This window comes from Bidens hawaiensis, unplaced genomic scaffold (genome assembly GCF_021521415.1).
Source record: "Bidens hawaiensis isolate Kalapana, Puna unplaced genomic scaffold, B.hawaiensis_p1.1 tig00015852_1, whole genome shotgun sequence".
Classification (NCBI taxonomy): Eukaryota; Viridiplantae; Streptophyta; class Magnoliopsida; order Asterales; family Asteraceae; genus Bidens; species Bidens hawaiensis.
Genome location: NW_027492416.1, coordinates 165,281 through 177,088, shown reverse-complemented (window position 1 = coordinate 177,088; position 11,808 = coordinate 165,281). Strand labels below are relative to the sequence as shown.

At 32.0% G+C, this 11,808-nt stretch overlaps 1 protein-coding gene across 1 annotated transcript; it reads right to left on the bottom strand.

Moving 5' to 3' along the window:
- Positions 1–1,265: 1,265 nt before the first annotated feature.
- LOC143549847 (protein FIP1-like) lies at positions 1,266–3,957 on the bottom strand. Its single transcript, XM_077040637.1, has 13 exons — positions 3,901–3,957; positions 3,634–3,721; positions 3,399–3,557; positions 3,173–3,239; positions 2,881–2,953; positions 2,652–2,707; positions 2,360–2,456; positions 2,130–2,217; positions 1,987–2,049; positions 1,862–1,921; positions 1,665–1,757; positions 1,504–1,566; positions 1,266–1,412 (listed from the first exon to the last, which is right to left on the bottom strand). Exons 1-13 carry the CDS (start codon positions 3,954–3,956, stop codon positions 1,329–1,331), a joined length of 1,047 nt encoding a protein of 348 aa, XP_076896752.1. The 5' UTR covers position 3,957; the 3' UTR covers positions 1,266–1,328.
- Between the last annotated feature and the right edge of the window lie 7,851 nt (positions 3,958–11,808).

Below are 11,808 nucleotides of genomic sequence, written 5' to 3'. Positions count from 1 at the left end.
TTACACATAGGTATTGTCAATAGCAGACTTGTACTCATACAAGAAAAAAAACAGGTTCTTGAATCTGAACCTGTTTAAAAACCATACTCGACCGGTTCGGTTCCGGACCTACCCAATAGGTTTGCGTCCGTTTCTACTCTTTTTGCTCATAAACCAATTTGGAATCAATTTTCTTTGAACTGATTCTTACCGTTTGAAATTCGAATATAGCCATTTTAAGTTTAAGTAGCTCCCCATAACCTGCCAACTTTACAAGTAGTTATGGCAGCTAACTATAATTATATGCTAATCCTTCTACTTAGATACGTGCAATAACAATCCCTCACAATTAAAGATGGTGCTTTTGTGGACTGTTCCACGTTAATTATGGACCGCAGTTGCCCAGGCATCATTTTTAGATAATGTGGAGTTGGTAAGGTTTTGTAATCCTGCCCAACAAAAAGCATCATTTAAGAATTTTAGCTTGAACGTTTGATCTCGGGTTTTAACCCTCTCAAGAATATGCTAACGGTGTATTCCTTGCTTTTATTGACGTTATTCAAAAGAGCATCAAAATGAATAATAATGGTCTTTTAAAGAGCTAGTTTGGAGTAAGATCGTTCTTTCTTTCATTTTGTTGAATTTAAAATAAATTATTAGTATTATTAGTGTTGAATTTAAAATAAAGAGCGAGCCCGAGTTGGATTTCCATAGGGTTTGTTATTTTCTGTAGATGTTGAGGGCTCGTTTCCACTGTACACAGGATTCAGTTCAAACATGGTCCATTATTATACGCGTTTCATCTTCAAACATAGTATTTGAGAACCTACTTGTAACATCTCATACATATCTGTTTTCCTCATAAAGGCATGATGCCATCAAACTATTAAACTGCATTGCTTTCCAGGTGAGTTGTATCGTAACACAATCTGTCAATCTGAGATTCTCTAGAGTCGTGTCAACGGGAAAACAATAATCACCTATTAAGCCAACCGTCCAACTCTTCTCCACTGAAACAAGTTTACAAGTAGTTATGGTAGTTAAGTAAAGTTTTATTCTAGTCCTACTTGGGATATTAGGATATGTGCAATCACATTCTACCTATGTTATGACTGTAACATGTTAACAAGTAGTTAGATTGGCGACTTGGCGAACAATACACAATTTGAATAAGAGAAGTTTGTTCAAAGCACGAAACACTTCACTTTTTATGGTAATCATCTAATATTGAAGCTGTTTTTGAGCAAAATAAACCATGTACCCCCATTGTGAAATGTATGACCAGCTGTTTCATGTTTGTTTTTGTATCAAGACCAAAAGTTCAGTATTCCACAGATTTTTACTATTTATTAGCTTTGTTGGGTTCTTGATGTTGAAATCTTCTTGTGCAATTCAAGTTTTGACATCCGTTCAGCCTCAAGTGCTCGTTCAAGCTACAAAGGATAAGAAGCACATGTTTAACATGCGCATTTATCAATGCATATTTATAACAATGTGTTGCAGAAACAAATCACAGTCAAATACCTTTGCTGCTCTGGTACTCCATTCTCCTAGTATGGCCCGCAGCCTTTCGTTTTCCTCCATATACTATGTTTCATTACCAACAAAAAGGTTTAGATCATGCCATCATGACTATATCGGGTCGACTATACATAATTATCTATAGTTGGCAATATTAGAAATACCTGATTGTTCGTGTTACGCACGCCCTGGATTTCAGTCTCTTTCTCAGCAACCAGAGATCGAGCAAGACGTAATTCAGATTGCAGTTGATTCATCTGCAGATATGAATGAAACCATATATGCATTTATACAAACGTATATCCCAAAATATGATTTAAAAGACACCTCTCATATATAATAGCTGATGTATGAGTATTACCTCAGCTGAAAGTGTTCTTAGCTCTTGATCACGAGCTGCTAATAGATGAGCGAGATCGACCTAAAGAAGAAGGTTATCAGAAATGCCATATAAATTAGTAAGTGTTGGAAAACCATATTTACTACCTGAGGTGCCATCCCATCACCAGATCTCTCATATTTGCTCAAGCATTCTTGCAGTCGAAGAATCTGCATTCACAGATGGTCTTTTAATTATTTTAATCAAGAAAAGGAATATAATCAACACTAATCTTTTCATCATTATCTACCTCCTCACTCAGAAAATTAAGATTCTCTCTCTGATACTGTAGCAAAGCCATCTGCTGATCAGATAACCGTCCACCATCATTATTATACCTATACCTGTGATGCATAACACCTCTCTAATCAGTAGACTATTTAGATTAATAACCGCCAATTCCCACATGTATTAGAAAATAACCAATTTTACCATAAAATATTAAGAAGTTAAATTAAGAATTAGTGAGGTGTACGATACCTTAGCCCTTCTAGAGAGCTTGATGGTTGAAGGGGAGAATACAAGGACTTCAAAACATCTGGCTGGGATTCCAATATGTTGTACTGGTGTACATTACCTGCAAGTGTCAAATACTTGGTTAAAACATATAATGAACTGCCATAAACTTGATATGGTACAACAGTGAATTGAAATTGATTTGGGTTCAAACATGAAAATGTTTTAAGTGGATTTCTTTGACAAATAGAGTATCAAAAGTAGGATACACCTCCACCGCGACCGACTTCAATCTTAGGCGGGTAATATAACTTACCGATATATACACTCATGAAAGAACCAGCAATGATAGCTTCAGCCACCATAATAATCCTGAAAATTTGAGAAGGCTAATAAAATGTCATCAAAGAGCATCAGTTAATTTGACCATGGGATTCTTAGGCAAATAATTATACAATGATTTAAGAATGAAGCGAATTAGACACTCAGACTAATAGTAATATTAATATTCAAGTTTCAGTTTCCTAAACTGGAAAGGAAGTTACCTGAGTATCATAGATATTGGAAGGCTTCTTATATTAGGCTCCCAAACCATGATAAGTAGCATCACCCCGGTACCTACAAAATGAATTTCACGCTTTATTGAATATTAACAAACAAACAAATACAAATGCAGTTTCCTAGCCTTTTGAAGGCAAAATCAACTTTGTAAAAGGCTTACTGAATACCTTTCACAGTTTTACACACACAAGAACTAGCCACTGAGTTGTTATTCTTAAAATTGAAATATTCGTCCACTATCTAAGAAACAGAGAACAGTAATGAAAGTATGCATACCATATGACGTACTGGCAAAAGGTAGGCGAACAATATGCTTCAGCTTTTGACTGAAAATATAGTAGCCCTACATGAAAGAAACCAATGTTACAATCCCATCCTATAACAACATCATCTTCTATGAGTATGAAGACATGCATTCATCAATAACACAATAACAAGAAAGTTATGTAATATAATGGTCAGAGCGGTCTATCAGTGTAACCGAAAGAACGTAGAGCATTACCTGTAATCTAATATTCTGGACCTGGTAAACCATATACTGCTGGAAGATACCGGTGATGATCAACAAAATGATGTCACAGGTGCAAAGTATCTGCAATGTCAAGTACTTCTCAGACTTGAATACCCATGGAGCTCCGATAGCCAATGCAGCATAACCTGACTAAAACCACGCATAATCAAGCCAAGTGTTTAAAAATCTTTAACACTGCACCGATAAAACAAGGACCGACACATACCAAAAGTATACAATACAAAACGCTTCCAATGATGCTTGTACGCTTCCGGTGCCCACATAAAGGAGCTTCATTTGATATATCAAGGAACCTATACCCAAAAAAAAAATTCATTAGCATTACTGCATAACAGGCTAATATGAATCAACTATGTTCTATAACAATGTCCCAATTCTTTCAATTAGGTTATGCAATTCAACGAAAGGCAATTAATTATGAATAAGCATATTAGACAGTGAGATTAGGTATTATAATAATCGAAACACTTACAGATAATTGTCGTCAGGAGAAGCAGAATTGGAAGCAGCAGGACGATCAGAAGACATGATCCGTGAAACTGAATTAGGGTTTCCACTTGGCTCAACTCGAATACAACACAATATAATAATAGGTATATTGTCTTTGTGTGTGAGTTTATTCAAACGGGTTTTAATCGGGTTAAAGATGCCCGATTCAATGCGTGATTTCAGTTCCTTCGGATCTTCGAGGATCAGTTGTTATCATTCAATTCACCCCGAATCGCTTCACATATCTCACTCTTGAATCTTGGAATAATCATGTCATCATTTATCTATCCTATTTTCATAATCATGACATTTTAATAACTAGTTTTTAACTTTTAATAAGTTTTAAAATGTTTTTTTTACCTAACAAGACCGGCTAACCAGGGTAACCCAATAACAAAAGGTGATTCATACGTCCGTGATCACAGTCACTCCTAGGTACCATCTCCTATTCGGGGGAAAACCGGTCGCCTAAAAGGCTATTGCGGTAAAACACGGTTGGGATCGGATTCGAACCTGAGATATTATGGTTTCCAACCCAAATATTCACTTCCTCTCCCATGCGAGTTGAGCAACTTGATATCTACTGTTATTTTTTACGTTGTTGCATTAATAACAATTGGTTGTTAATAAAGTATGTCACACATGATTGAAAGTTTCACCAAAATAAAGATACAAGATTGCATTTCTCAAATCATAAAAAGATTTGGTGTTTGTTTCAAGTAGTTACGATTTTGAACATCATACGATAAGATTTGGTGGTTAGAAAAAGATTAAGGAATTTTAAGGTACAGATCATGTGTTCTTAAGGTACAATAAGATTTAGTCAACTTGACGTCAACTCATTTCTACATGGTCATATTGAAATTGCACACATAACACAACCTCATGTTTTTGTTGACTCTACTTGCTCACACCATGCATTCTGGCTGAAGGGCACTTATAATTTTAAGCAAAGCCCCAAGAGCTAGGTTTTCTGATTCCTCAACGACTCTCTTGACACTTTCTCTCACCCGGTCTATTTCTAACATGTCACTATTTATTTATTGCCAACACTCAGTTTCATGTAATGTGCTTGTTTATGTAGATAATATTTTGATTATAGGGAGCTCCTTTTCTTTACTCAAAAAAAGTGCCAATAACTTTAGCAGATTGAGCTACTTTCTTTGATAGTGGATTATATCTCTCATAGTAGCGTTTTTATCTAATTTGTTTGTAGCGTGCTAGTCTTACTAAGTGCAAACCCTCATATAGTCTAGTTTCACAATGTTGACAACTTTCTAGACTCTAAGGTGTAAATAAGGATGATCTATCACTAAATACTCAGTTAGGGGACTATAGTAACTAACTTTGATGTAACTGAGATTGCTTATTCTATCAGCACGATTTTTCATTTATTCGAAGACCTATTGATCGACATTGGTTAATAGTTAAGTGCATTCCGATATGTCTTAAGGGAACTAACACTAGTTTGTTGGCTCTTTCTTGCTCTACAACATTTACTATCCATGGCTATGTAGATGATGAATGGGTTGGTTTTTCTTAATGATCAACGGTCGTATACTATTACTGTGTTCTTCTTGGTTTCAATCCTATTAGTTGGAGCTCCAAGAAGGAACACACCGTTGGCCACTATAGCACCGAGGCTGCGCATCAGGCTCTAGATCTTGCTGCTATTAAAATTAGTCAATTATGGCTTGGGAGTTATGGGTGAGTATCAGTTGTACACCCACTCTTTGATGTGACAACATTGATGCCACTGGCAATTAATCAATTAATCATATCTATACTATATATAAATATCTATAGTATATATAATATATCAGAAATTGACAAATTAAGACAGTTCACATTAAAGGATTTATAAGTAATGTTGCACATGGTATAACCTTGAATGGGGGCAAAACAGTCATTGTCACATTAAAGCTCACATGTTAATTCAATTTAATTTAATGTAGTTACAATATTGTTCTCTCAACTATAATCAATATTTATAAATTTAAAGAACTATTACAACTATCACCATTAATCTTTGACCTATATCTTATTTTAAATTTCATTTTTAACCCAACCCCCCCCCCCCCAAATGATTTTTAAACGTTATTAACTTTTTCATACTTAATATTTAAAAAAAATACACCATAAAACACAAACATATTTTTATCTTTAATTTGAGTATAATATTGCTATAGTTTCTTTCAGTTAAAAAAATAACAGTTTACGTATGGGTGTTTGCGGTCTGCTTTTGATTGTTTTAAATTAAACCATGAGCTAAACTGTTAGTAACAGCTTTTTGTCGTCGAAAACCAAAACAGAACCTTCGAAAATTGAAAATGACCGGCGAAAAGTAAAGAAAAAAAAATCAACCGTGAAATTAAACCGATGACCAGCTTAAACGGTTTTACGGTTTCAAACTGAACAATATACACCCATAAACTTATTACATAATTACCAATGTCTGTGTTTCCCGCTGTCTGACGCGGACACCGTCTAACTATCGTTGGCTCTTTTGTTGATTTCATTACCTTTCATGTTATTTAATGTTCTAGAATGTATTAAAAAAATTAAAAAGAACTATCTAAATATTACAAAGTGAGAGATATTTTAACACTTACAACCAGGGGTGCACACGAGCCGAGCTACTCAAGATCGGCTCGTTAAAAAGCTCGATCGAGGCGAGCTTAATCGAGCCCGATCTCGAGCTCAAGCCTAAAAGTAAGCTCGTTTAATAAACGAGCTCAAGACCGAGCTTCACTTATCGAGCTCGAGCCGGCTCGCGAGCCTAAACGAGCTTGCCATTTATATAATTTTTTAAAATATATATTTTATAATTATTAATTAATATATATAATGTTATGAAAAAAATAATTAAAAATAACTAAATAATACATATTATTTTATACATAAAATTATAGTAGAAATAAATATATAAAAATTATTATAATTATATAAAAAAATAATTGATATATAGTAAACGAGCCGAGCCCGAGCCGAGCTCGAGCTTGAGAATCTACTCACGAGCCGAGCTCGAGCTTTGAAAATAGAGCTCGAAACGAGCCGAGCTCAAGCTCGAGCCCTGTACAAGTTAAACGAGCCGAGCCCAAGCCTAGTTGAGCTTGGGCTCGGCTCGGCTCGTTTGCACCCTACTTGCAACTCAGTATTTAGAGCATTTCCATTTCTTTCGTTATCTCCAAATCCAAAATTACACTAAAATCATTACATTTTCTCTCTTTCTTTCAATTAAATAACACTGTTTTATATATTTATCGTTACCTTTTCTCTATCCTTCACTCACAACCACTATCAAAATATACGAAAAAATTTTTAGGGAGGGTGCTACAAAAACTTTTTAAATATATAGAAAAATTACTATTTTTTTTTTTCTCTATTTATTCACAACACCTTAAACCATTAACTAAATAATAAAAACCTAACTCATATAATTTGATAGGTAGGATGTGAATGCTCTTTAATATTATAATTTGAAATTTGAAGTTTTAATTGTTAGATACACACATTAAAAATTACGTAAAAAAAATACTGCCAAAACCACTTCTCCAACAAAACTCATTCGTTCGATTCATTCCTCCACAATACCAAACCCTCAAAACTGACACAACGGCTAAAAGAGTTATCTGACAAGGGGGCACCACCTCACCATCTGAAACCGTCTTAAAACGCACTATTGTGTGTGCTTTAAAACGTTAAAATTAACATTAACTCAACTATGACAAGTCATTAACCTCAAGTGTTCCGTACTTAAACCACACATTTTTGTAAAGTGGTGTTATTTTAACCGAGGGAAAAGTTAAAATACGAAAGGAGACAAAAATGAGAAGTGTGAGAAGGATTTGTGGCCATACAAGAAAATCCCTTAAAAAATTCCAAAAAATTAATTAAAAAAATCATAAATCAAAATATAAATAAAAAGCGAAAAAGTTTAAAACCCAAAAATGTTCCCTCAGCATTCTCGTTCAAAAAAAAAAAACTCCGAAAGACACAATGCAGAGACAAAAGGCACAATGACGAAAAAAAACAAAAGGCACAATTATAACTAAAAAAGACACAATAAATCGCAAAATTTAACACAATGCCGAACAAAATATAACACAATGTTGAGTAATATAATACAATATCAAGAAAAAAAGACACAACGTTAAGGAAAAAAGACACAATCAATAACGAAAATAAACACAAAACACAATGATAAACAAAAAGACACAATGGTCTTTTTCACTTAACATTGTGTCTTTTTCGAGATTTTTTTTTGTTTAAGAACGAGGAAGACGGTGGAAACATTTTTGTGCTTTTACTTTTTTTGTTTTTTTTTATTAAAATTGGAGTTATGATTTTTTATTTATTTGTTTTTAAATTTTTTGAAGGGTTTTTTTTTGTGTGGCTATAAATCATTCTCATCCTTCTCATTTTTGTCTACATTTGTAGAATAAGTTAACCCTTTTAACTGAATCCTTTATGTTTATTAAATTTAATTTAATTTAATTTAATTTCAACATTATCTCTTAACGTTGCAGGATGGATGAGTAGATGTGGAAATTCCAAAAAGAAGATGTTCAAGTTTATGGGTTTATAAGCAATACATAGTAGCAAAAGATCTTCGAAGGATATATTATCTATCAAACGGAACGGAAGAGCTAATCCAACTATCCAATAATCTAATGGGGAATTTAAGGTCGAAAGTTGGTAAAAAGGCTACATTTTATTTTTGGCTAGACAAATGGTGTGACCAAGCATGTTTGAAGGAGCGTTTTTCAACCACTTTCGCTCTTGAATCAGAATGGCCTGATCAAAATTGAGAAGCTAAACAAATGTTGAGGCTTCTCAACCAAGTGGTTTTAATGGCAGAAAGGGCATATAGCTAATAGCACCATTTTCTTCGCGGTTTAAAAGAAAAAACATTTTGACTTTCCTATATATTATGCTAAATGACCCAATCAATTTTGACTTTCCTATAATTATAGTTATAGTTATAGTTATAGTTAATTCAATTGCTCCAACTTGTGGATTTTTTTGACTTTGGTCAGCCACCATGAAAACCATTAAATGGCCTTCCAGAAACCTATCTGACTTTTTAAGTTCCGTTTTGAAATAAGAAAAAATCAACATCATATGTGTGGCCAACTTACCTACTCTCGTCTTTCTCAAACCCTTCTAGAAACAATTTGCATATAGCGTATACGTGCATGCATTTATGCTAATACTAGCTTTTGAATCATATGTGTGGCCAACTTACCTACTCTCGTATTGTAAAAATAATAAGAAGTCTAGAATATCAAATTTATAAATTTGAAAAAATCTCTTTGTATACAACATTTGTTGTTTTATCACAAGTATTCAAATCGTCATCCAGTATAAACAAATTTATACCATGTCTGTTGTTACCCTGAATAATGTAGCATATAATGCTCATGAGAAAAAACAGGATATCGAAGGAATAAAACAACCTTGAAAAAAGATTGTTCTTTACTATTTTCTACTTGTTTTTCGTATTTCTACATGTTTGATCTTCAATTAATATTTTACTTTTAATTTCGTGACAATTTTATATCCCAATTGCCAAAATGGTTTTGATTGCTAGTATGAATGAGATGGAATATTAAAAGATTAGAATGAAAAATTAACTATTTTATATCCCAATTGTCAAAATGATTTCAATCCATGACCCATGGGTATCATCGAGTAAGGAAAATAGAGATTAGAAATTAGGATTTAATATGATTATGACATATCATAATCATATTTTTGTTTATTAGTAGAGTAAGATAAAATAAAATAAGATATATGCATGATTATTCTTTTAACTATATGATATAATGTGAAATGTGAATATGTTTATATTCTATTATTAATATTAATATGTGTATGCATAATTTTGTAACGAGTGTATTATAGTCAGCTGATGATGTGTAGAGTGATAATGTTCATAGTTTTTATAAAAAATAAGCATGCTGTCAAAGAAGAGTGTTTTAACTATATAGAAATAGTTAGCTTACACATGCATACATATTCAAAATATAAAATAAAATATTGATTTTAAAGTTATTAATGCTTAGGATTGACAAAATAGGAAATTTAAGCTTGTGGTTGATTTAATTTTTTTTTATTAATGATTAGTTCCATCAATTTTCTATATACAAATCACTTTATATACTTTATTATTTTAAAAATAAATATAGTAAAACTGTCAAATTGTATTCTCTTTAAAATAGTATTATATATATATATATATATATAAACGAAAACCCAAAAATCTTATGTGTCGCGATGTGGTCTCTCCCCCTTTTTATGGAAGCCACCAGATTTCTTGATTTTTAAATGGAGGCCTCTCATTGATTTAACCCAAATTCATGGGTATGGGTCTTACCAAAACCATATAGTTTTTAAATGAGTTATAACATCTCATTAAATTAAAAATAAATCTTACCAATTATTTGATATGAAAATCCCACAAAATAGGAATATACTAAAATTTAATATCCAATTTAAAAAGAAAAAGATATTATTTATAATTAATAAACAATTTTATAGTAAAAAACATAAGCGGGTCATGGGTCACTAAATCCAGATAACTTTTAAACAGGTTATAACATATCATTTATTTATGAAACCCTTTCATTATCAACCCTAAGTATATTATTAACTTTCTTACAATAAAGAAAATTAAAATCCAAAATATAAATATTAAAAAACGAAAAATGTAAAACAACCATTCTTTCAAGCCATCAGATTACTTTATTTGTAAATGAAGGTTTCTCACTCATTTGACCCGAACTCACGGGTAAAGGTCTCACCAAACCCAGATAACTCTTAAACGGGTTATAACATCTCATTATATTAAAAAATAATCTCATCAAATATTTGATATGAAAATCCTATAAAATAGGAATATACTAAAGATTAATATCCTATTTTATTTTAGAAAAGATATTATTTATAGTTAAGAAACAAGTTTAAAATAAAGAAAATAAACGGGTAATGGGTATCACCAAACCCAGATAGCTTTTAAACCGGATTATAACATATCATTTATTTGTGAAGCCATTTCATCATCAAAACTCAAGTATATTAATTATTAACTTTCTTACAATAAATAAAATTAAAATCTAAATATACATATATAAATATTAGTAACGAATAATATAAAACAACCCACGTAATATGGGAGATAAAATCTAGTGTGTGTGTGTGTATATGAGAGGGTTCCATTGAAAACCATAGTTTTCAAGAAAACCAATTAAATTAATCTAGATCTTTGATTTATTAGATAAATGGTTGATATAGGTAGTGGTATTTAAGTAAATATATGAAAGCTAAAGGTGTTTAGTTTAATTGAAAAAGGGCAAAATCGGGTTGGAAAAAAGAATCCGTTCAAGAAACCAACATTTTCAATTAATTTAATCCCTAAATTCACGCTTTCCTCTCTCCTATATTCAACTAATGCAATTCCTAAATTCACTCTTCCTTTATCTCTAATAATTTAGAATAAAAATAAACAAATTATACGAAATCAGTATTTTCAACTTTTTCTTTGTGGACTTTAACCATAAGATTAATTACAATACATATATGTAGAAGACTAGAAATAAACTACATGAAGTCACCCAATACAAAATTCAAATAAATAGTTGAGATACATATATGTAATCGTTGAAATTTAACTCAATTTAAGTATGATACACATATGTAACACTAGAAACAAGAAAACAAAAAAAAGGATAAAAACCACACCATCTTGTTACGTATATGCAATAGTATAGTTTAACATACGTAACTCAAGATACATATATGTAAAGTAGCATATTTTTTTAATTTTTGTTATTGAGATGGCTAGAAAAATTACAAGTAAGCGTCCGCTCACTTTCTAGTAGATTACATC